This window comes from Lepidochelys olivacea (genome assembly GCF_965140295.1).
Source record: "Lepidochelys olivacea isolate rLepOli2 genome assembly, chromosome: 6".
NCBI classification, from domain to species: Eukaryota; Metazoa; Chordata; order Testudines; family Cheloniidae; genus Lepidochelys; species Lepidochelys olivacea.
The window spans coordinates 494,138-516,578 of NC_140416.1; the positions used below are offsets into that span (position 1 = coordinate 494,138).

The 22,441-nt window shown below is 66.2% G+C and overlaps 3 protein-coding genes across 7 annotated transcripts; 1 reads left to right on the plus strand and 2 right to left on the minus strand.

Moving 5' to 3' along the window:
- Positions 1-2,375: 2,375 nt before the first annotated feature.
- On the plus strand, positions 2,376-7,425 carry DCTPP1 (dCTP pyrophosphatase 1). Its single transcript, XM_084630003.1, has 4 exons — positions 2,376-2,444; positions 4,224-4,327; positions 4,824-4,934; positions 6,877-7,425. The coding sequence occupies exons 1-4, from the start codon at positions 2,415-2,417 to the stop codon at positions 7,139-7,141; spliced, it is 510 nt and encodes a 169-aa protein (XP_084486129.1). The 5' UTR covers positions 2,376-2,414; the 3' UTR covers positions 7,142-7,425.
- Positions 7,426-7,550: 125 nt separating this feature from the next.
- Positions 7,551-15,031, minus strand: SEPTIN1 (septin 1). Its single transcript, XM_084629996.1, has 11 exons — positions 13,792-15,031; positions 13,254-13,344; positions 12,510-12,596; positions 11,887-12,010; positions 11,032-11,166; positions 10,598-10,715; positions 9,858-9,959; positions 9,652-9,751; positions 8,257-8,422; positions 8,008-8,089; positions 7,551-7,869 (listed from the first exon to the last, which is right to left on the minus strand). Exons 1-11 carry the CDS (start codon positions 14,230-14,232, stop codon positions 7,789-7,791), a joined length of 1,527 nt encoding a protein of 508 aa, XP_084486122.1. The 5' UTR covers positions 14,233-15,031; the 3' UTR covers positions 7,551-7,788.
- A 6-nt stretch (positions 15,032-15,037) lies between these two features.
- Positions 15,038-22,441, minus strand: ZNF771 (zinc finger protein 771). 5 transcript variants are annotated; one of them, XM_084630000.1, is made up of 4 exons: positions 22,308-22,432; positions 21,242-21,397; positions 20,781-20,891; positions 15,038-15,712 (listed from the first exon to the last, which is right to left on the minus strand). In XM_084630000.1, exons 3-4 carry the CDS (start codon positions 20,857-20,859, stop codon positions 15,066-15,068), a joined length of 726 nt encoding a protein of 241 aa, XP_084486126.1. In that variant the 5' UTR covers positions 20,860-20,891; positions 21,242-21,397; positions 22,308-22,432; the 3' UTR covers positions 15,038-15,065. The 5 variants fall into 5 exon arrangements, with proteins under 5 accessions (XP_084486126.1, XP_084486124.1, XP_084486125.1 ...); XM_084629998.1 differs by having other exon boundaries at positions 21,242-21,496; XM_084629999.1 differs by having other exon boundaries at positions 21,242-21,504.

Genomic DNA, 22,441 nt, shown 5'->3' on the forward strand with positions numbered 1-22,441 from the left:
GCAGCCCTCACAGCAGACAGGCCCTTGCTCCTGCGGGGGACGAAGAGCCGCCCCCGGGGCCTGGCTGGGCTAAGAGGACTCTTGTTTCTCGCATTGCCCCGCTCCCGAGACCTGACTGGCTCAGCCCTGGGTGTGAGCTGCCAGAGGGATGGCAGGCAACAAAGCCTGGCTATGCAAGGACACAAACACACCCACCCACCCAAAAGCGGGGCTGGGACCTGCCAGCCCCCTGGGCCTGGGCGTCTCTGGGGTCCCGGACAGCCCCCCGCTCCGTGCAGCTGCCGGTGGGTGGCTGGGGTACGTGAGAGCTGGAAACATCCTGGGGTGCTCCCCAGTGGGGGGCCACGCGATCACCAGCTCCTCAGCGGTGCCGCAGGCCAGGGGTAACTGCTGATGGCGGGGGCACCATGGCAGGGCCCTCCCCTCGCCATCACAGCCACGCTCAGCTTCCTGGGGAGGGCCAAGGCACCCTCCAGCAACACCCCGGGCGGTGGCCGCCCCCGACGCCCGGATCGGCCTTAGGGGAAATGGTGCCCTGGCCCCCTCATCACCCCCCACTGCCTCCCTGGACTCCGCCCCCCCCATCAGTCTAAGCCCCCACTGTCTCCCCAGATTCCCCTCCCTCCATTGCTCCTAGCCCCTGCTGGCCACTGCATCATCCCCTAGCCCTCCACTGCCCCCCCAGGCTTCCCTCCCCCCATCGCTCCCCTCCCCACCTCCAGCTGCCCTGGGCCCCCCACCCCACTCGTGCGGAGCCGCAGCAGGGCAGGCTGGGGCGGGCTGGGGCAGGGGGCACAAGGCTGGGGCAGGGCGGGACGGGGCTCCCCCGCTCCGGCAACGCCTGCTGGGGTGGGACAGGGCCTTGCCCAGCAGGGCCCTGCGGCCAGACTCAGCCCCCCTGGCAGGAATGGGGGGGGAGACCCCGCATCCCACCCCCGGCTCTGTGCAGGCACTGGCCAGGGGCTCTCCAGCACACTGAGGGGGGGCACAGCCCGGGGGGGGCACGACTTGAGGGAGAGGCGCCAGCACTGGGGGTGCAGGCGGCAGGGCTGGGGGGAGGGACTGGGAATGGGGGTGCGGGGGCAGGGCTGGGGGAGGGACTGGGAATGGGGGAGTGGAGGGGGCAGGGCTGGGGGAAGGACTGGGAATGGGGGTGCAGGGGGCAAGGCTGGGGGAGGGACTGCGAATGGGGGTGCAGGGGGCAAGGCTGGGGGAGGGACTGCGAATGGGGGAGTGGAGGGGGCAGGGCTGGGGGGAGGGACTGGGAATGGGGGTGCAGAGGGGGCAGGGCTGGGGGAGGTGCAGGTAACGGGGGTCCGGGGGGGCAGGGCTGGGGGAGGTGCAGGTAACGGGGGTGCAAAGGGGCAGGGCTGGGGGGAGGTGCAGGTATCGGGGGTGCAGAGGGGAAAGGGCTGGGGGAGGTGCAGGTAATGGGGGTCCGGGGGGGCAGGGCTGGGGGAGGTGCAGGTAACGAGGGTCCGGGGGGGCAGGGCTGGGGGAGGTGCAGGTATCGGGGTGCAGAGGGGAAAGGGCTGGGGGAGGTGCAGGTATCGGGGTGCAGAGGGGGCAGGGCTGGGGGAGGTGCAGGTAACGGGGGTCCGGGGGGGCAGGGCTGGGGGAGGTGCAGGTAACGGGGCTCCGGGGGGGCAGGGCTGGGGGAGCCGCTGGCACGGGGTGTGGGGGCGCGGGGGGGCAAATGGGGTCACACACTGGGAATGGGGGTGCGGGGGTCACGGCTGGGGGAGGTGCAGGTAACGGGGGTGCAGAGGGGGCAGGGCTGGGGGAGGGGCTGGCAATGGAGGAGTGCAGGGGGCAGGGCTGGGGGGACGCACTGGGAATGGGGGTGCGGGGGGCAGGGCTGGGGGAGGTGCAGATAACGGGGGTGCAGGGGGCAGGGCTGGGGGAGGGGCTGGCAATGGGGGTGCGGGGGGCAGGGCTGGGGGAGGTGCAGATAACGGGGGTGCAGAGGGGGCAGGGCTGGGGGGAGGTGCAGGTATCGGGGGTGCAGAGGGGAAAGGGCTGGGGGAGGTGCAGATAACGGGGGGGCAGGGGGCAGGGCTGGGGGAGGGGCTGGCAATGGGGCTGCCCCCCCCCCGGCTGGAGGGGGCTCCCATCCTACGGAGGGTTGCAGCCCGTGCGAGAGCTCCTAGCCCCGCCCGCGCACACGGCTCCTGCCCCACTCAGCCCGCACGTGCCGCCCGCTCCCGGGGAAAGGCCGGGCAGCCGCTTCAGCCGCGTCACTGCGCATGCTCCCTACAACCTCGCTCCCCGCGTGCTCCCCTTTCCGTTGCCTCGGGCGCCCTGATTGGCTGCGCCGCGCTATCGGGCGAGCCCATTGGCCGGCCGGGGCCGGCTCCTGCTCTGATTGGCTGGAGGGGCGCGGTGGAGGCGTGGTACCGGGGTTCGAGGGAGGCATGGACGGTTCCTGCCGCGAGGGCGGCCAGGTGGGGGGGGGGGAATTGCAGCCGGGGAGGTACATGCGGGGGGGGAATTGCAGCCGGGGGGGGCTTTGCAGTCTGGGGGGGCTGCATGGAGGGGGGGCGGGAATTGCAGCCGGGGGGTGCATGGGGGGGATTTGCAGTCTGGGGGGGCTGCATGGGGGGGCGGGAATTGCAGTCGGGGGGGCTGTATGGAGGGGGGGCGGGAATTACAGCCGGGGGGTGCATGGGGGGAGGGGCGGGAATTGCAGCCGGGGGGGGTGCATGGGGGGAGGGGCGGGAATTGCAGCCGGGGGGGTGCATGGGGGAGGGGCGGGAATTGCAGTCGGGGGGTGCATGGGGGAGGGGCGGGAATTGCGTCCGGGGGGGCGGGACGACGCGGGAAGCGCGTCTCGGGGCTGAGCCGGGGGTTCGCCCAGTTCCTGGGCTTTGCCCCCCACTTACCGCTGTGCGGGGGGGGCGCGCCCAGCAGGGTAGCAGAAGGGGGTTGTTGTCTTGTCCTGGGGGGGGGGCCGCTTTCGAGCGACCTGCTTTGGTTGGACGGGGGGGGGTCTCCCATCAGCCAGGCGTGGTGGGGGGTGCAGTTTGGGGGCGTTTCTCCAGTTGTGGGGCCAGCTGGGCTGTGGGGGGCGGGGGCAGGCCGCCAGAAACCTCTGGGGCTCCCCCCCCAGCTCTGCCGGTGCCCCTCACTCCCGACCTGCAGCCCCCTGCCAGCCCAGCCCTGGGCTCCCCCCGCCCCCCAGCTCTGCCCCGGGTCACTGGTGCACTGACCCCAAATGCTGACCCTCCACTGTGTGTCCGGGGGTCCCAGATGCTGCCGTGGGGGGTGTTTGGTAGCAGGGCCCGGTGAAGTTGCGGATGATACTAAACTGGGAGGAGTGGTAGATACGCTGGAGGGGAGGGATAGGATACAGAAGGACCTAGACCAATTGGAAGATTGGGCCAAAAGAAATCTGATGAGGTTCAATAAGGATAAGTGCAGGGTCCTGCACTTAGGACGGAAGAACCCAATGCACAGCTACAGACTAGGGACCGAATGGCTCGGCAGCAGTTCTGCGGAAAAGGACCTAGGGGTGACAGTGGACGAGAAGCTGGATATGAGTCAGCAGTGTGCCCTTGTTGCCAAGAAGGCCAATGGCATTTTGGGATGTATAAGTAGGGGCATAGCCAGCAGATCGAGGGACGTGATCGTTCCCCTCTTTTCGACATTGGTGAGGCCTCATCTGGAGTACTGGGTCCAGTTTTGGGCCCCACACTACAAGAAGGATGTGGATAAATTGGAGAGAGTCCAGCGAAGGGCAACAAAAATGATGAGGGGTCTGGAACACATGAGTTATGAGGAGAGGCTGAGGGAGCTGGGATTGTTTAGCCTGCAGAAGAGAAGAATGAGGGGGGATTTGATAGCTGCTTTCAACTACCTGAAAGGGGGTTCCAAAGAGGATGGATCTAGACTGTTCTCAATGGTAGAAGAGGACAGAACGAGGAGTAATGGTCTCAAGTTGCAGTGGGGGAGGTTTAGGTTGGATATTAGGAAAAACTTTTTCACTAGGAGGGTGGTGAAACACTGGAATGCGTTACCTAGGGAGGTGGTAGAATCTCCTTCCTTAGAGGTTTTTAAGGTCAGGCTTGACAAAGCCCTGGCTGGGATGATTTAACTGGGAATTGGTCCTGCTTTGAGCAGGGGGTTGGACTAGATGACCTTCTGGGGTCCCTTCCAACCCTGATATTCTATTATTCTAAGTTGGGGTTCTGGGGTCACCATGTGATTCCCTCCGGCTCCTGCAGGGGGCGCAGGCTGCTGTCACAATCTCAGAAGCTGGAGACCAGGGAGCAGAGGGGGGGACCCCAGGGGAGTTTACATTCAGCGCTGACCCCTCCCTGGAGGACATGTGAGTTACCCCTGCCCCCCCAGCCCTGCCCCCCCCCACTCCCGACCCGCAGCCCCCTGCCCCCCCCAGCCCCAACCCGCAGCCCCCTGCTACCCCAGCCCTGCCCCCCCCAGCCCTGCCGGTGCCCCTCGCTCCTGACCCACAGCCCCCTGCCCCCCTAGCTCCCCCCACTCCCGACCCGCAGCCCCCTGCCCCCCCAGCCCCAACCCGCAGCCCCCTGCTACCCCAGCCCTGCCCCCCCCAGCCCTGCCGGTGCCCCTCACTCCTGACCCACAGCCCCCTGCCCCCCTAGCTCCCCCCACTCCCGACCCGCAGCCCCCTGCCCCCCCAGCCCCAACCCGCAGCCCCCTGCTACCCCAGCCCTGCCCCCCCCAGCCCTGCCGGTGCCCCTCGCTCCTGACCCACAGCCCCCTGCCCCCCCAGTCCTGCCCCCCCCACTCCCGACCTGCACACTTTTCTAACCCTCCCCTCCCCCCCCCCGTTTCTCTTTGTCCAGCCGGCGGCTCCAGGCCGAGTTCGTGGCCGAGCGGGGGTGGGGCCGGTTCCATCAGCCCCGAAACCTGCTCCTGGCGCTGGTGGGCGAAGTGGGGGAAGTGGCCGAGCTCTTGTGAGTATGGGGGGGGGGGGGATGATGGTTTACAACCCCCGGGAGAGACCTGGGAAGGGGATGGAGGGACGGACCTGACCCAGCTGCCCCCCCCCCCCACGCACGCACAGCCCAGGGGCTGGGGCAGGCTGAGCCCCGAGAACTTGTGACAGTTGGGTGGTGGGGGGGGTTTGAACAACGTCGCCACCTACTGGCTGCAGCTGACATGGCGGATTCAACTCTGGGCACAAGTGGTGGGGGCGGGGTGTCCCAGTGCCCCCCTGCTCCACCTGTGTGTCTGTCTGTCCCGGTGCCCCCCCCCCCGCTCTGTGTCCGTCTGCCTGCCTGTCCCGGCACCCCCCCCGCTCCGTGTGTCTGCCTGCCTGTCCCGGCGCCCCCCCTGCTCCGTCTGTCTGTCTGCTGCCTGCCTGTCCCGGCGCCCCCCCCCGCTCCGTGTGTCTGTCTGCTGCCTGCCTGTCCCGGCGCCCCCCCCCGCTCCGTGTGTCTGTCTGCTGCCTGCCTGTCCCGGCGCCCCCCCCCGCTCCGTGTGTCTGCCTGCCTGTCCCGGCGCCCCCCCTGCTCCGTCTGTCTGTCTGCTGCCTGCCTGTCCCGGCGCCCCCCCCCGCTCCGTGTGTCTGTCTGCTGCCTGCCTGTCCCGGCGCCCCCCCCCGCTCCGTGTCCGTCTGCCTGCCTGTCCCGGCACCCCCCCCCGCTCCGTGTGTCTGCCTGCCTGTCCCGGCGCCCCCCCTGCTCCGTCTGTCTGTCTGCCTGCCCCGGCACCCCCCCCCCGCTCCGTCTGCCTGCCTGCCCCGCCCCCCACTCCGTCTGTCTGTCTGCCTGTCCCGGCACCCCCCCCCCCCCGTGTGTGTCTGTCTGCTGCCTGTCCCGGCGCCGCCCCCCGCTCCGTGTGTCTGTCTGTCCGTCTGCCTGTCCCGGCGCCCCCCCCGCTCTGTCTGTCTGTCTGCCTGTCCCGGCACCCCCCCCCCGCTCCGTGTGTCTGTCTGTCTGCCTGCCTGTCCCGGCGCCGCCCCCCGCTCCGTGTGTCTGTCTGTCCGTCTGCCTGTCCCGGCGCCCCCCCCGCTCTGTCTGTCTGTCTGCCTGTCCCGGCACCCCCCCCCCCCTCCGTGTGTCTGTCTGTCTGCCTGCCTGTCCCGGCGCCCCCCCCCCTCCGTGTGTCTGTCTGTCCGTCTGCCTGTCCCGGCGCCCCCCCAGCTCTGTCTGTCCGTCTGCCTGTCCCGGCGCCCCCCCAGCTCTGTCTGTCTGTCTGCCTGTCCCGGCACCCCCCCCTGCTCCGTGTGTCTGTCTGTCTGTCCCGGCACCCCCCCCCGCTCCGTGTGTCTGTCTGTCTGCCTGCCTGTCCTGGCGCCCCCCCCCCGCTCCGTGTGTCCGTCTGCCTGTCCCGGCACCCCCCCCCCCGCTCCGTGTGTCCGTCCGTCTGCCTGTCCCGGCGCCCCCCCCCGCTCCGTGTGTCCGTCCGTCTGCCTGTCCCGGCGCCCCCCCCCGCTCCGTGTGTCCGTCCGTCTGCCTGTCCCGGCGCCCCCCCCCCGCTCCGTGTGTCCGTCCGTCTGCCTGTCCCGGCGCCCCCCCCCGCTCCATGTGTCCGTCCGTCTGCCTGTCCCGGCGCCCCCCCGCTCCGTGTGTCTGTCCGTCCGTCTGCCTGTCCCGGCGCCCCCCCCGCTCCGTGTGTCCGTCCGTCTGCCTGTCCCGGCACCCCCCCGCTCCGTGTGTCTGTCCGTCCGTCTGCCTGTCCCGGCGCCCCCCCCCGCTCCGTGTGTCCGTCCGTCTGCCTGTCCCGGCGCCCCCCCGCTCCGTGTGTCTGTCCGTCCGTCTGCCTGTCCCGGCGCCCCCCCCGCTCCGTGTGTCCGTCCGTCTGCCTGTCCCGGCGCCCCCCCGCTCCGTGTCCGTCCGCCCGCCTGTCCCCGCGCCCCGGCCGCCGGTGACCCCGCTGTGCGTCTCTCCCCAGCCAGTGGCGGGCGGAGCCGGCGGCCGGGGCGGGGCTGCCAGGCTGGGCGCCGGGCGAGCGGGCGGCCCTGGCGGAGGAGCTGAGCGACGTGCTGCTCTACCTGGTCTCGCTGGCCCAGCAGTGCCGGGTGGACCTGCCCCGGGCCGCCCTGCGCAAGCTGGACCGGAACCGGGCCCGCTACCCGGCCCACCGCGCCCACGGCTCGGCCCGCAAGTACACCCACTACCAGGACCGGCCCCCGGACGCCTGCGGCCCCCAGGACTGACAGCCGGGCGGACTCAGACCCCGGCTGGGGGGCAACGCCAATCCCCTGGCGGAGAGACGGGGGGTGTCCCCCCCCAACCCCACCACTTCAATCCCCCCCCCAGTCCCAGATTTCCCCCCTGTTCATTCCACCCCAGCTCCCCCTTTCTACAGCAACCCCCCTGCCCGCAGTTTATCAACGACCCCCCCATCCCAGAAGCCGCCCCGCCTGTCACCCCAGGACGCCCCCCCAGAGTTCAGCTCTGAGTTTGTCTCTTTTTCTTGTTGTTTTTAAGTAATAAAAACCTTCCCTTTTTGGGGAGGTCAGTTTCTCCGTCGTGTCCATGGGTGGGGCTCCCCTCTGCCCCCACCTGTGGGCCAGAAAGAAGGGGGGGGATCATGCCCCCCAAAAGAGACTCAGGGAGCAGTGGTGCAAACACAGGGGTGAGTTTATTAGGGGCAAAGCCGGGAAGGGGGAGAAGACGGGGTGACTATGAGGAACAGGGAATTTAGGGTTCGGGGGGGGCTCTGGTGAGCAGGGTTTTGGGGGGGCTGCGAGTGCTGCTTAGGCTGCCTCAGAGAATCACCCCTGTCCCTTCTGCTGCTGCTAAATCCAGAAGACGCTGGCTCCAGAGGGGGTGCTGCCCCCGGGGGGGGACCCCGAAATCCTCACAGGGTGTCCGACTGCTCCCCCTGGCTCTGCTTGATCTGGGCATGCATCTTCTGCAGCATTTCCTGCATCCGGCGCAGCTGGGGGAGAGCGAGACGGGGGGGGGGGTGAGACGCGGGGCCTGGGAACAGGGGGGGCGCCTTGCCCGGCGCTGGGGGCTGGGTATAACCGGGGGCAGAGCCCCCCCCTCGTCACCACCCCCCTCGTGGCCCACTCACCTCTTCATCCTTCTCCCGGATCAGTTTCTCCGTGTCCGTCTCCAGCAGGGGGAGCTCGGTGGCGCTTTGCCGGGACAGTTTCCTGGGGGGGGAGATGGGTCAGGGGGAGGGGGAGGCGGGGCTGGGTGTCCCCATCGTGCCCAGATTCATTTCAACCCCCGGCTGCCCCCTATCCTCGCTGCCCCCCCCGTCCTTGCTCCCCGCTGCCCCCCAGCCCTGCTCCCGGCTGCCCCCCGGCGCTGGGCTCACATGCGGCTGCCGCGGTCGCGGGCGCCCACGCGGGTCAGGCTCTGGATGCAGCGGGCCCGGTAGTTCTCGTAGTGGATCTCCTGGGTCACCTCCTTCAGGTCCTGCATGTGGGTCCGCACCAGCATGGTCCGCAGCCGGAGGAAGTCGCAGTGCGCCGGGTTCTCCACTGGGGGGCGACAGAGGCATGGGGCCCCTGTGTCCCCCCCCCCGGTGCCCCTCTTTGACCCCTCTGCCCCCGGCCTCCCCCAGTGCCCCCTCTGCCCCACGGTGCCCCCCCTGATCCCTGGCCTCGCCCAGCGTCCCCCACTGACCCCTCTGCCAGCTGGTGCCCCCCAGCACCCCCCTCTGCCCCCGGCCTTCCCCAGTGCCCCCTCTGCCCCACGGTGCCCCCCCGATCCCTGGCCTCGCCCAGCGTCCCCCACTGACCCCTCTGCCAGCTGGTGCCCCCCAGCACCCCCCCTCTGCCCCCGGCCTTCCCCAGTGCCCCCTCTGCCCCACGGTGCCCCCCCGATCCCTGGCCTCGCCCAGCGTCCCCCACTGACCCCTCTGCCAGCTGGTGCCCCCCCGACCCCTCTGCCCCCGGCCTCCCCCAGTGCCCCCTCTGCCCACTGGTGCCCCCCCACTGACCCCTCTGCCACCAGGTGCCCCCTCTGCCCCCAGCCTCCCCCAGTGCCCCCTCTGGCACCTGGTGCCCACCACTGATCCCTGGCCTCGCCCAGCGTCCCCCACTGACCCCTCTGCCAGCTGGTGCCCCCCAGCACCCCCTCTGCCCCCGGCCTCCCCCCGTGCCCCCTCTACCACCTCGTGCCCCCCACTGATCCCTCTGCCACCGGGTGCCCCCCAGCACCTCACTCTGCCCCCAGCCTCCCCCAGTGCCCCCTCTGCCACCTGGTGCCCCCCACTGATCCCTGGCCTCGCTACTGACCCCTCTGCCACCTGGTGCCCCCCACTGACCCCTCTGCCCCTCCCCCCGCGCCCCCACTGACCCCTGTGTGCCCAGCCTCCCCCAGTGCCCCTTCTGCCCCCTAGCGCATCCCACTGACCCCTGGCCTCCCCCAGTGTCCCCCGGTGCCCCCCCACTAACCCCCAGCTTCCCCAATCCCCAGTGCCCCCAGGCACCACCCACTGCCCCCCCTGCCTCCCAGTATCCCCTACCGACCCCTGGCATCCCCCACTGACCCCATCTGCTACCCAGTGCCCCCCACTGATCCCTCATGCCAGCCAATGACCCCAGCACCCCCTACTTATCCCCCCACCCTCTGGTGCCCCAATTGACCCCCAGCACTCCCTAGCCCCCCACGACACTCAACACCCCACGGTGCCCCCCTCTGCCCCACAGCCACCTCACTGAGCTCCCCAGCCCCATCCCGCTCCCTGCCCCACGGCGCCCCCTACCTTCCACAGCCCCCCAGGGGTACGTGCGCCCCCGGAAGGCCTTTCCCTTGGTCTCCCGGACGATGTCATTGGAGCCGACCACGGCGAACGGGATGCTGCCCTGGGAGGGGGCAGGAGGGGGGGTTAGGGGGTGTCCAGGGCCCCCCCTTTCCTGTAGCCCCCCCCCGAACTCCCTTCCCCCATCCCCCGCGCTGAGCACTTCTCACCTTCAGCTCCGCGTCCTGGGCCTTGAAGTCTTCGTCCTCGTCAGAGTCGCAGTCGGGGAACTGGTAGATGCTGATGGCGTTTTCCTCCAGCTGCTGCCGGATCTGGGGGTGCCGGGGGGGGAGGAAGCGTCACCCCAACACCCTCATGCACAACAGAGACCCATCCCCCGCCCCGTAGGAGAAGCAGGAGGCCGGGGGGGGGTTCAGCGGGGATGTGGCGGTACCAGGGAAATCGGGGTACAGGAAGAGGTGGTTGGGGATTGGGGGAATTTGGGGTACAGGATGATGTGGGCTGGGATTAGGAAAACATTGGGGTACAAGGAGGGAAATTTGGGGGGCAGAAGGATGCGGGGAGGATCAGGGAGGGATGGGGGGTAGAGCAGCAAATCTGGGGCCCAGGGGGTTGTGGCTTGGCAGTGGGAGGAATTTGGGGTGTAGGGGGAGGGGCTTTCAGTTGAGTAGGGATATGGGGGCACAGGGAATGTGGGTTGGGATTGGGAGACATTTGGGGTGCAAGGAGTGAAATTTTGGGGCTCCGGGGCGGGCTGTGTGGACTGGGGAGGAATTTGGGGTGCAGGGGAATGTGGTGATCCTGGGGAATTGGGGGAGCTAGCATGGAAGTATGGGTGCAGGAGGAGGGTTGGGATGGGGCACTGTTTGGGGTGCAGGGGGATATGGGAGCACATGGGCTGGGGGACCCTGCCCCCCTGTACAACTCCCCCCCCCCCCGTGACTCTCACCTTCTCCTTCATGATGCCCACCTCCCGGGGGGTCAGCACATCGGCTCGCCCGATCACTGGCACGATGTTGACCTTGTGTTGCACGGCACACAGGAACGCCACGTCCAGGGGGCGCAGCCTGGGGGGGGGCAGGGAGTGAGGCACCCTCAAATAGCCCCTGTGCCCCCCACATCCCTCCAATGACCCCCAGCACCCCCCGCCGTCCCTCAGCCCACCAAGGGCCCCTATACCCCCCAGCACCCCCACATCCCCGAGTGACCCCCCAAATAATCCACTGTCCCCTGGTGCACCCCCCATGCCCAGCACCCCGTGTGACCCCTCTCAGTGCCCCAAAGCTCCCACGCCTTATGCCAGCCCCCACAACTGCCAGTTCCCCCCCAGCCCCTCATGACACCCCCCTCCCGCAGCCCCCCAGGCCCAGCGTCCCCCTGTACCCATGGCCGAAGGGCGAGAGGAAGTAGAGACAGCAGTGCACCCGCCCGTCCGTGATGTTCTTCCGGTTCAGCCCACTCTCATCCCGGAAGAACTGCTCGAACTGCTGGTCAATATAGTCCACTATGGACCCCCAGCTGGGACCAGCCCGGGGGAGTGGAGAGGAGGGAGGCGTTAGTGAGCGTCTCCCACAATGCACTGCTCCACCAGCCCCCTCCACACCCAAATCTCCCCTATCTCCCCCCAATCCCTGCTGGTCCATATAGTCCAGTATGGACCCCCAGTTGGGACCACCCGTTGTGAGGGGTTAGAGTCTGTGTCCCACAATGCACTGCTCTGACAGCCCCTCCCCCCACTCCTCAAATACCCCCTCCCTCCCCTAACTTCCCCCAGGATCCCTGCTGGTCCATATAGTCCAGTAACAGCCCACAGCAGGGACCAGTCCTGGGGAGGGGTTAGAGCCTGTGTCCCACAATGCACTGCCCTGACAGACTCTGCCCCCACTCTCCCAATTCAGCCCCCCCTGAATCTCCCCCCCCCATCAGGTCCCTACTGGTCAATATAGTCCAACATGGGCCCCCAGCTAAGACCAGCCCAGGGGAAGGGGCAGGGGGAAGTTGGTGAGGGGTTCCCACAATGCACTACTGTCCCAGCCCCCGCCCCAAGTTCCTCATTCCTGCCAGTCCATATAGTCCTCTATGGGCTCCCAGCTGGGACTGGCCTGCGGGAGAGGAAAGGAGGGGGCTTCATGAGCATATCCCACAATGCACTGCTCTGCCCTCCCCCCATCCCCCACCCAGTCAATATAGTCCACTATGGACTGGCCTGGGCAGGGGTGTCCCCCGGGCCCCCCTCACCAGTCAGCGTTGTCCACGGCGTCCCCAAAGCCCGGGGTGTCCACGACGGTGAGTTTCACCCGGACGCCGCCCTCCTCCAACTCCACAGCTCGCCGCTCGATCGCCAGGGTCTGCGGGATGCGCGCTGGGGGGGACAGGATCAGCGCCGGGGGGGCATGGCCCCCTCACCCCGGTACAGCCTCGGGTCCCGCCTACCTCTGCCACACCCTGATACACCCTCCGGGTCCCTCCCCACCCCGGCCACACCCCAATACACCCCGAGTCCTGCCCTACCCCTGCCGCGCCCCCAGACTCACCCCCCAATTCACCCCACCCCCCATACACCCGCGGGTCCCGCCCCACCCTGGCCACACCCCAGACCCCTCACTCACGCTGCTACACCCCCAGATCACCCCACCCAACTCCCCAGCACCCAAACACCCCCGGGTCCCGCCCCACCCCACCCCAACTGCACCCCCGACCCCCACCCTGATACAGCCCTGGATCCCGCCTCACGCCAGCCACCTTCCAGACCCCTCACTCACCCCCCAATCCACCCTGGGGTTCCGCCCCTCCCCTGCCGCACCCACACACCCCTCACCCACCCTCATACAGCCCTGGGTCCTGCCCCACCCCCCACTCACCCTGGGCGTCCAGCAGGGTCCGATCCTTGTACAGATCCGTCAGGAACAGGCTGTCGATCAGCGTAGACTTCCCCAGCCCAGACTCCCCTGCAGGGAGGGGCAGGGGGTGAGCCAGGACTCCTGGGTTCTCTCCCCAGCGCTGGGAAGGGAGTGGGGTCTGGTGGGTCAGAGCAGGGCGGGCTGGGAGCCAGGACTCCTGGGTTCTCTCCCCAGCTCTGAGAGGGGAGTGGGGTCTGGTGGGTCAGAGCAGGGCGGGCTGGGAGCCAGGACTCCTGGGTTTTCTCCCAGGCTCTGAGAGGGGAGTGGGGTCTGGTGGGTCAGAGCAGGGCGGGCTGGGAGCCAGGACTCCTGGGTTCTCTCCCCAGCTCTGAGAGGGGAGTGGGGTCTGGTGGGTCAGAGCAGGGCGGGCTGGGAGCCAGGACTCCTGGGTTTTCTCCCAGGCTCTGAGAGGGGAGTGGGGTCTGGTGGGTCAGAGCAGGGCAGGCTGGGAGCCAGGACTCCTGGGTTTTCTCCCAGGCTCTGAGAGGGGAGTGGGGTCTGGTGGGTTAGAGCCGGGGGGGTTGGGAGCCAGGACTCCTGGATTCTCTCCCCAGCTCTGAGAGGGGAGTGGGGTCTGGTGGGTCAGAGCAGGGCGGGCTGGGAGCCAGGACTCCTGGGTTCTCTCCCAGGCTCTGAGAGGGGAGTGGAGTCTGGTGGGTTAGAGTGGAGGGGGTCTATAGGGGTGCATGGGGTTTAACCCTTTACCTGCCACCATCAGAGTAAAGTCGAATCCCTTCTTCACAGATTTCCGATGTAGCTGGTTGGGGAGGGTGGCGAACCCGACGTATTCCTTATCCTGAGACAGAGAGAGCCTGGGTCTGGGGCCCTCAGACCAGCAACAGAACCCAGGAGTCCTGGCTCCCAGCCCCCACCCCCCACGCTAACCCAGCTGACCCCTCTCCCCTCCCAGAGCCGGGGAGAGAACCCAGGAGTCCGGGCTCCCAGCCCCCCACCTGCTCTGACCCACTAGCCCCCATTCCCCTCCCTGAGCTGGGGACAGAGCCCAGGAGTCTGGGCTTCCCACGCCTCGCCCAGCGTGGGGCGCTGGGGGCAGGGCGCTGTGGGGAGCAGGAAGGGCCCTGGCTGTGGGGGAAGCTCCCGACGACTCTAGTCCCAGCCTCTCCCAGCAGGGGGCGCTTGGCTATGGGGGGAAGCTCCCGGCTACCCCAGCCCGGCCTCGCCCAGCAGGGGCCGCTGTGGGGAGTGGGGCAGGGGTGCCGGCGATAGGCCGTGGGGTGCTCACCATGGCGGCGTCTGCTCTGCTTTGAGCTCTCGGTGCACCTGGCGGCGTCTGCTCTGCCCACTTCCTCTCGCACCGAGAAGCGAAAGGAAACAGTGACACGCCCGGGGCTGCCCTCCCATTGGCCACCCCACCCCTGCGCTCGCCCGGCAGGCTGGGCTGGCCCCTGCGGGGCAGTAGGGGGCGCTGTGCTGCAGGGAGCGGGGCGGTGGGGGCGCCCAGCAGGGGGCGCTCTCCCTCCACACTCCTGGCGGAGCCCTGTGGGGGGGCCATGGGGCGGAGAGACAGACAGATACACAGGGTGCCCGTTTCTCTCAGCCTGTATTTATTGGCCGCCTGCCCAGAGCCCGTGCGCGACCCACCCCGAGCTCCCCACTCAGCCGTCTCCTCGCGCCGGCGGCGAAGAAAAGTCACCCCGAGTTCGCAGCGGGGCGCTGACATCATCGGGAACCATGCTCTGAACTGTCACAGAGGGGCCTGGGCTTTGGGGGAACCGAGCTAGGGAACCCCGGGGCCAGCTGGAGAGAGAAGGATTTGATCCGCAGCCCTGGGTCAGACCCATGGGCCCATCTAGCCTGGTATCCCGCCTCCTCCCTCAGACCATCCCGCGGCTCAGACCCATGGGCCCATCCAGTTTCAGGGGACAGGGGAATGGCTAGAGGGGGCAGGGGGAATGACTGAGGGGATTGGAGGTGATTTGGGGGGGCATGGCTATGGGGCAGGGAGCGATTTGGGTGCAGAGAATGGATGAGGGGACAGGGTGTAGCTGAGGGGGCGGGGAGAGGATCTGGGGGGGCTGGGAGGGGATTTGGGGGTACAGTGGGCAGATGGGAGCTGGGTCTTAGGGAGGGGATGGGGAGAATTTGGGAGCTTGCCTCCACCCCTCCCCACGGCAGACACCCCACTTGACATCCTCATCGCCTTCCCACCATCCCGCCCCACCCTAAGCAGCGTGTGTAACTCCCCACTGAGTGTCTCCGTCTGTGGCCGAGACGCTGCTGAGCCCCAAGCTTCCCCCTCAGCCAGGTGTTTCCTCTGTCCGGCTGGCACTGAGAGCCCCCCGGTCGCCTCGTCAGTCGGGGTGTCTGTGCCGTGGAGGGGGATGGGTGTTCCTGTGTCCTGGGCTGCCCCATGGCAGAGTCTCTCGGGAGTCCGGTGGCCGGAGCCGTCCCCCGTGGGAGCTGTCCCCATAGGCCGTCTTCTCCCGATCTAACCTCCCTCCTGCTCATCTGTTCCCATCTCTCCCCAGATCACCCCCCATCTCGCCCCCCGCCCTCTCAGGGCTTGCCCCGGCTGTGGACCCGGCGGTGTTTGACCACGTGGGAGCGCTGGCTGAACCCGCGCCCGCACTCCCCGCAGGTGTAGGGCTTCTCCCCGGTGTGGACCCGCCGGTGCTTGAGCAGGTCGGAGCTCTGCAGGAAGCGCTTGCCGCAGTCGGCGCAGCCGAAGGGCCGCTGGCCGGCGTGGACCCGCCGGTGCTGGAGCAGGCTGGAGCTGTGGCCGAAGTGCTTGCCGCAGTCGGCGCAGCCGAAGGGCCGCTCGCCGGAGTGGGTGGCCTGGTGCTTGAGCAGGTGGGAGCTGCGGCCGAAGTCCTTGCCGCACTGGGCGCAGCGGAAGGGGCGGGCGCCGGAGCTGGAGCGCCGGTGCTGGAGCAGGTTGGAGCTCTGGCTGAAGGCCCGGCCGCAGTCGGGGCAGCGGTAGGGGCGCTCGCCCGTGTGGACACGCTGGTGCCGCACCAGGTCGGAGCTCTGGCTGAAGGCCCGGCCGCAGTCGGGGCAGCGGTAGGGGCGCTCGCCCGTGTGCGTGGTCTGGTGCTGGAGGAGGTGCGAGCTCTGCCGGAAGGATTTCCCGCACTCTGGGCACTGGTAGGAGCGGCCGGCCGGCTTGTGGCAGGGGGCCGGGAACACGGCTGCCCCGGTAGCTGCTGGGGAAGAGAGAAAGGAGATCGGGGGGTGGGTGAACGGGACTGGAAGAGGAGGTCGTGTACCTGTAACTGGAGGTTCTTTGAGACGGGTGGTCCCGATCTGTATTTGTGTGCCCAGAGCCGGAGAATTCGAAAGTTGAGTCTGTTGCGACCGCGTCTCCGGTTCCTTCTCCGCCACGAATCTAACTGCTCCACAGCAGAGGGGAAGGAGGGCGGAGTTGGAATCCAAATAGGGGACAACACATCTCCAAGAACCTCCAGTTACAGGGAAGTAACCTCTTCTCCTTCTCCGAGTGATGGTTTCTATTGCGTTCCACTCAGGGCGATGACCAAGCAATGCCGAATTCGGAGGAGGGTGTGAGGAAGAGGATGGAGGCCTGCCGTGCCGAACGAGGCATCCGTTGCAGAGCCTCGTACCAAGGCGCAACGCGCAGCAAAGGCATGTGCCGAACTCCGCATGGCCCCCCGACTGTGACACTCTGTACCCCAAAGCAACACCCTGGCACCCCCCTATTGACCAGGGCGATAGGATTATGATATGGTTTGTAGAGTGCGTGCCTTGTGAGGTATCACTTTAAAAGTCTTGATCTGTTGAACGTTAATACCCTGTTGGACTGTGTGTGCTGTCACTGGATGGGAAGTTATGAAGTTTTTCTATATGTGTGTGTGACTGAAATATATTGTGAAGTTGGGAACACCCACAACCAGCCTTTCAGGTGCAACAGTGGAGCAGCCAGACACGCTGATGGCCCATTAAAGGAATCCATACTCCCAAGGATTATCCCAGGATCTGTATACAATGGAGACTTCTCAGAAAGAGCACGCAGACAATGGAGGCTGCTTGACTCGTGTCATAGCAAAGGCTCTTTCCAGCAGGCTGGAAAAAGCTATAAAAGAGGGGAAGTGACATCATCACTTGGCCTCACTCTTCCCCCCCCCACCCCCAACTGAACACCTGGAAACACATCTGGAGAACAAAGACTGAACTGGGGAGGTGGGCCCAGGCTGGACAGGAGAATCCCAGCCTGTGTAGTAAGGAACTAGACCATCAGGGTGAGACACGGCTTGATTCAAATCCTGTCTAGTTTATAGAACTTAGATTGCGATTTTACTTTTATTTCTTAGAAAACCAACTTTGATCTTTATGCTTATTACTTATAATCACTTAAAGCCTGTCTTTCTGTAGTTAATAAACTGGTTTTATATTTTACCTAAAAGAGTGGGTTTTGGTTGAAGTGCTTGGGAAATCTGCTCAGGAACAAGAACTGGTGCACGTCCTCTCTGCATTTAAGGAGGGGTGGACTAAGTTATAAACTTACACTGGTCAGGCTTCTGACCAGGGCAGGACCATACAGCCCTGGGGTCCTAGGCTGGGGAACTGTGGGGAATTGGCCGGAGCCTCTTTACTGTTAATTCCTGAGTGGCTGGGAGATCATTTACGTAACTCAGCTGGGTGTGTCCCTGCCTGTGGATGGCTGGGTGAGTGCAGGACCTGGAGGGGTTTGCAGCTTGTCACAGCATGCCAGTGTGAGAGGGAGCCCAGGTTGGTGGGACAGAGGGCTCAGCAGTACCCCGGTTCCAGGCTGCACCCCAGGGAACCCGTCACACTGACATACGTCCGAAAGCATCGTGTCTCGCAGGGCGGCTGTACGCTCTTGAGGAAAGGGGCCCTCACCCCACGGGGTAGAGACCGTCCTGACAACGGATAGAGCCGAAAACCCCCCAAATCCACTTAGAAACCCTCCATGTGGAGACTGTTTAGCACTAGAACCAAAAGGATCACGGGGCGGGCAGTCTAGGGGATGTCGGGAAAGGTCCTGTTCTGTGCAGGTGGAAGGCCAAGGCCCGGCGGACGTCAAGGAAGGGAAGGTGCCGCTCCTCCGCCGAGGTGGGAGGCTTCGGAAAGAAGTGGATGGGCTGGTTGAGCTGAAACCGGGGGACGACCTTTGGGAGGAACTTGGGGTGCAGGCACCAGGAGACTTTGGGGGCCCAACCTCCCGATCCGTTCACTGACCTGTCTCATGGAAGCAATAGCTATGAGGAAGGGCGATTTCATTCACGTCGCGCGAACGAGGTTGAGGTCCCGCGGGGGCGCGATGGGCGGGCAGGTTCGGAGCAGACCTGGCCGTCAATGGCTGCAGACGGACGGACGGCATGTCTGCGCATGGGGGGGGGGGGGTGGAAGGCGCTGAGAGCCGCTAGGTGGACCGGGATGGGACGGAGAGCGAGTCCCGACATCACCAAGCACAGGAGCCCAAGAGAAGGGGCATGTTGTCGTGTCGTCGTGGGGAGGGTGTCGGGCCCAGGGGGTGAAATGCATCCACTTGGCCGGACAAGAGCCTGGTGGACACCTGCCTGCTGCTCGGAGGTACGTCTTGCGCTGCCGACGAACATTCCCGCGCAATGCGGCCTCCGCCCCGCCCGAAGCCCCGGGGTGTTGATGTGCAGCCTGGGTCCCTGAGAGGTCCAGGTCCCCTGCATCACATGCTCGCCCCTGAGGGTGCCCCAGCCAGCGAGCAATGCGCCCATGATGATCGTGTCCGGAGAGGATGGGAGGAAAGGCATGACCAGCCTGGGGACCGTCCACCCCTGGAGCGAGGAGAGCACCTCGGGGTGGCTGGGTGGGTAGATGACAGAAAGCCCATGGTCGCATGGGTGAACTGGCTCTCCGGAGCCACAGCTGCAGACAGTGAAGGCGGAGGCGAGCGGAGGTGGTGACTGACATGCGTGTGGCCAAGGAGCGATAGGCAGGTCCTGACCGGAACAGAAGGACCATTGCTTACTCAGGGGACGAGTTCCCACAGGGTCTGGAATCTGTCCCTTGGTGGGTCGGCCCGTGCCGAGACCGCATCGACAGAGGCCCCTGTGACATCCAGGGGCCACGTGGGAACCGATTTTTCGACACTGACGCTCGCCTCCAGGGGAGGAATGGCGGCGTCCCCGGATTGCGCTGCAAGCAGCCAGTCGTCGAGGGAGGGGAATCTAAAGACCCCATGACACCGGCGGTGGGCGGCTACGACAGAGGAAACTTTGGGGAAGACCCATGGAGCAGGGGTGAGTCCAAAGGGTAGGACTGTGTACTGGAAGTGCCGAGGGCCCACCGCGAATCTCAAGAACTTTCTGTGGGTTGGGTGGACGTCTATGTGAAAACAGGAACCTCGCACATTGAGAACCGTGAACCATCCAGAGACACGATGATGGCTGCCACCGTGACCATCCGAAACCAGCTTGTGGATGAAGTAATTGAGGAGACACAGATCCAGGATTGGTCTCCACCTTCTTCTGGGGTACCAGGAAATACGTGGAACAGAACCCCAGGCCCTGAGAGTCCGGAGGAACCTGCTTTATCGCCTCCCCTTTGCGGTAGGGAGCCGACCCTCTACAGCAAGGATGCTGTCGTGAGCGTGGTCCCTGAGCAGGGATCAGGGCGGGGGGAACGTGGATGAGGTAGCGCTGCGAACTCCATCGTAGAGCCACGTCGAACGACAGCCGGGCCCCGCTTGTCCGTTGTTACTGCACTCCAAGCTGGTACAGAGAGCGGTAGGCAACTCCCCCACCAAAGAGGGTGGGCCGGGTGTTTGCCCTGTTCTCCCTCCAGTGGAATACGGAAGTCCCCCGCCACCCTCCGTAGGAGGTCCTGGAACCAGCGAAAGCCACCTGGAGCTGAGGACACAGTCGTGTCTGGAAGGATTCCTGCGCCGGCCGAACCGAACTGAGCGGCTCACCCTCCAAAACTGGTTCTGAGCGCTTACTCGAGGGTGCCCAAAGCCATCCGAATCCTCCAAGGCTGAAAAGGCGGATCCCGGTTCCAACGGCGGTACCGGTCTACGCCGTAGGGGAACGGGGAGCGAGCCCATGACTGGACTGAGGTAAACCCTGGGCTGGAGCCCGTGAGACGGCAGAGGGAGACGAGGAGAACTCGGCTCCCCAAGGGCGAACAGTTCACATGGCTCCGGCGCCGTCTCTAACCTCCCCGGCGTGAGCAGCTTGGTACCAGCGGATCCCCCCGGCCTACACGATTTCTTGTCCCGCTTGTGAGCCCGGGAACGCGCCGTTTCTCCGTGGCGGGAACTCACGGAAGGCGCATCGTCTTAGGCCAGGAGGAAGACTTATTGCCACGCTTCTGGGCCTGCTTCCTCGCCTCCTGGCTAGGCCCCGCACGGGCTGCATAGTAGTGGTACCACTTGAACCGGACCCGATCTCCACAGTCGGAGGCAAGCTCCTGGGTTTCTCCGGGGCTGCCCGGCCTGGGTCCGAGGGCGGCCTCATGGCAACCTCCAGGAGATGCTTGCTAAGGCCAAGAGCCCGACCTTCCCGGGTACGGCTGGGAGGAGAGGCAGCCATTGCACCCGGATGCAATATGGGCTTCCCCAAAGCAGGAGAGGCAGCGTTGATGCGAGAACGAACCCGGGCTGCCGGCGCAGACCTTGAACCCCGCCGTCTTTGGCATAATCCCATATGCAGGCGTGGGTGCTGGGTTGGGGGCGGGAGCTGGTAAATGGGGTCCCCAAAGTCTCTCATCTCCTAAGAACTTCTGCTCAACACTCAACGAGACGGAGAACAGCAGAAACTAGAATAAGAGGAACTCTGGACAATTCTACCACGGCTGTTCTTTGAAGGGCGTCAGAGACGCGAGGACAGTAGCAGCTCCGGCTCGGACCCTGCGGCAGTGGAGAAGGAATGGGAGGCGCGGTCGGTCCGCCTTGCCTCTTATGGCCTCGGACGACACCATGAGGCGAAGGAAGGGGACATGTGCGGACCAGCGGACACTGGGCCAGACGCATGGCGCACGTGTCAACCCTTGATGGATAACAATAGGGACCATCACTCGAAGAAGAACTGAAAGTGAAGGTAGAACCCAGGAGTCCTGGCTCCCAGCCCCCTTTGCTCTGACCAACTAGACCCCATCCCCCTCCCAGAGCTGGAGACAGAACCCAGGAGTCCTGGCTCCCAGCCCGCCCTCCTCTAACACACCAGACCCCACTCCCCTCCCAGAGCTCCACTCCAGACACAGTTTGGAAGGGCCCCAGTTCTGACCTTCCCCTTAGGGGTCTCCCTCATTCCTCACCTGTGTGGGTTTCACCGTGGGTCCCCCCAGCCTCGGGAGAGGGGAGATCAGGGCCCCACGGCTCCTCCCCTCGCTCCATCCACCTCACGTCAGTCTTGGGGAGGGGGAAGCCTGTGGAGAAAGATGGGGAGAGGGTGGAGTCAGTGGGGCCAGACCCCAGCTGGGGTCAAAGGGCCCTTGTTCCCTTGGAGTCAGTGGGGCAGAGGAGGACGGTGAGATACCATTGGAAGGTCCTAGCCAGGGATATGATGGATTCTCCATCTCTCAGAGGCCTGTCCCGGGGGTGGGAGGGGTCTGTCTGAAAACCCCGCTCTAGCTCAGCCATCAGCTACGGGCTGGATGGAGGAATCACCCAGTGGGGACGTCTGGCCTGGGTTAGGCGGGAGGCCAAACCAGATGGTCCCCAGGGTCCCTCGCAGGCTGGAAGTGTCTGAGTGTGGGGCCATCACAGGGTTAAAGACCTTCTCGGTTCTCCAAGACCCAACCGAGCCCGTCCCAGCTTGGCGGGCGGCCAGCCCCCTAGGCAAGGCCAGACCGGCTCCACAATTCTGCGGCATGGCGTCCCTGTCGATCTCCTTGCGCTCCTCGTCCACCGGCAGCATGCGCCTCCCCTTCGCCTGGAACAACAAGCGGCCGGCGCGATGGGGGCCCCCGATCTCGGACAAGGCGGGGTCTGAGCAGCGCCCAGCGCAACGGACCCGATCTTGGGCAGGAATCTGAGACACTTAATTAAGTAATTACTCTGATATGGTCTACTGTGGTAGCTAGAGGGAGCTGAGATCAGAATCCAGCCCTGCCCCTCCAGCCCTACCCCCACTGTACTCAGGGGTGACTCCAGACTGATCCCAAGGGGAGCTGAGATCAGAACCTGGCCCTGGCCCTGCCCCTGCCCCCGTTGCTGTCAGGGGTGACTCTGGATTGACCCCAGGGGAGCTGAGATCACAGCCCCGCCCTGCCCCCATGGCAATCAGGAGTGACTCCGGATTGACCCCAGGGGAGCTGAGAGCAGAACCGCGCCCTGCCCCCGCTGCTGTCAGGGGTGACTCTGGATTGACCTCAGGAGTGATTCTGGATTGACCCCAGGGGAGCTGAGATCACAGCCCCGCCCTGCCCCCATGGCAATCAGGAGTGACTCCGGATTGACCCCAGGGGAGCTGAGAGCAGAACCCCGCCCTGCCCCCGTTGCAGTCAGGAGTGACTCCAGATTGACCCCAGGGGAGCTGAGAGCAGAACTGCGCCCTGCCCCCGCTGCTGTCAGGGGTGACTCTGGATTGACCTCAGGAGTGATTCTGGATTGACCCCAGGGGAGCTGAGATCACAGCCCCGCCCTGCCCCCATGGCAATCAGGAGTGACTCCGGATTGACCCCAGGGGAGCTGAGAGCAGAACCCCGCCCTGCCCCCGTTGCAGTCAGGAGTGACTCCGGATTGATGGAGGGGCGGGACTGTCATCACTTACCCCCCCCCCAATCCCCCACCGGGGCTCTGCCCGGCCCCCCCCGCACCCGCAGCTCCCAGCCCGGACTCACCGCTGCGCGGGGGCGCCGCTGGCCCTTTAAGAGCGCCCCGCAAAGCCGGACGGGGGGTGTTGAGACTCCCCCGCTCCCGGGCTCGCCCCCGCTGCGGGAGGGGCAAGGGCCCTTCTTTGTGACGTCACAGACCC

What these genes read in the sequence shown, in the direction of transcription:
- DCTPP1 (XM_084630003.1), top strand. Translation starts at nt 2,415, where the DNA reads ATGGACGGTTCCTGCCGCGAGGGCGGCCAG. An exon ending in CCTGCCGCGAGGGCGGCCAG is followed by an intron (nt 2,445 to 4,223) that starts GTGGGGGGGGGG and finishes CGGCTCCTGCAG; the next exon opens with GGGGCGCAGGCTGCTGTCAC. An exon ending in GACCCCTCCCTGGAGGACAT is followed by an intron (nt 4,328 to 4,823) that starts GTGAGTTACCCC and finishes CTCTTTGTCCAG; the next exon opens with CCGGCGGCTCCAGGCCGAGT.
- SEPTIN1 (XM_084629996.1), bottom strand. Translation starts at nt 14,232, where the DNA reads ATGATGTCAGCGCCCCGCTGCGAACTCGGGGTGACTTTTCTTCGCCGC. An exon ending in GACCCTGCTGGACGCCCAGG is followed by an intron (nt 12,011 to 12,509) that starts GTGAGTGGGGGG and finishes TGTCCCCCCCAG; the next exon opens with CGCGCATCCCGCAGACCCTG. An exon ending in CTCTCGCCCTTCGGCCATGG is followed by an intron (nt 10,716 to 11,031) that starts GTACAGGGGGAC and finishes GCCCCCCCCCAG; the next exon opens with GCTGCGCCCCCTGGACGTGG.
- ZNF771 (XM_084629997.1), bottom strand. Translation starts at nt 20,859, where the DNA reads ATGGAGCGAGGGGAGGAGCCGTGGGGCCCTGATCTCCCCTCTCCCGAG. An exon ending in CCACGGTGAAACCCACACAG is followed by an intron (nt 15,713 to 20,780) that starts GTGAGGAATGAG and finishes TCTCTTCCCCAG; the next exon opens with CAGCTACCGGGGCAGCCGTG.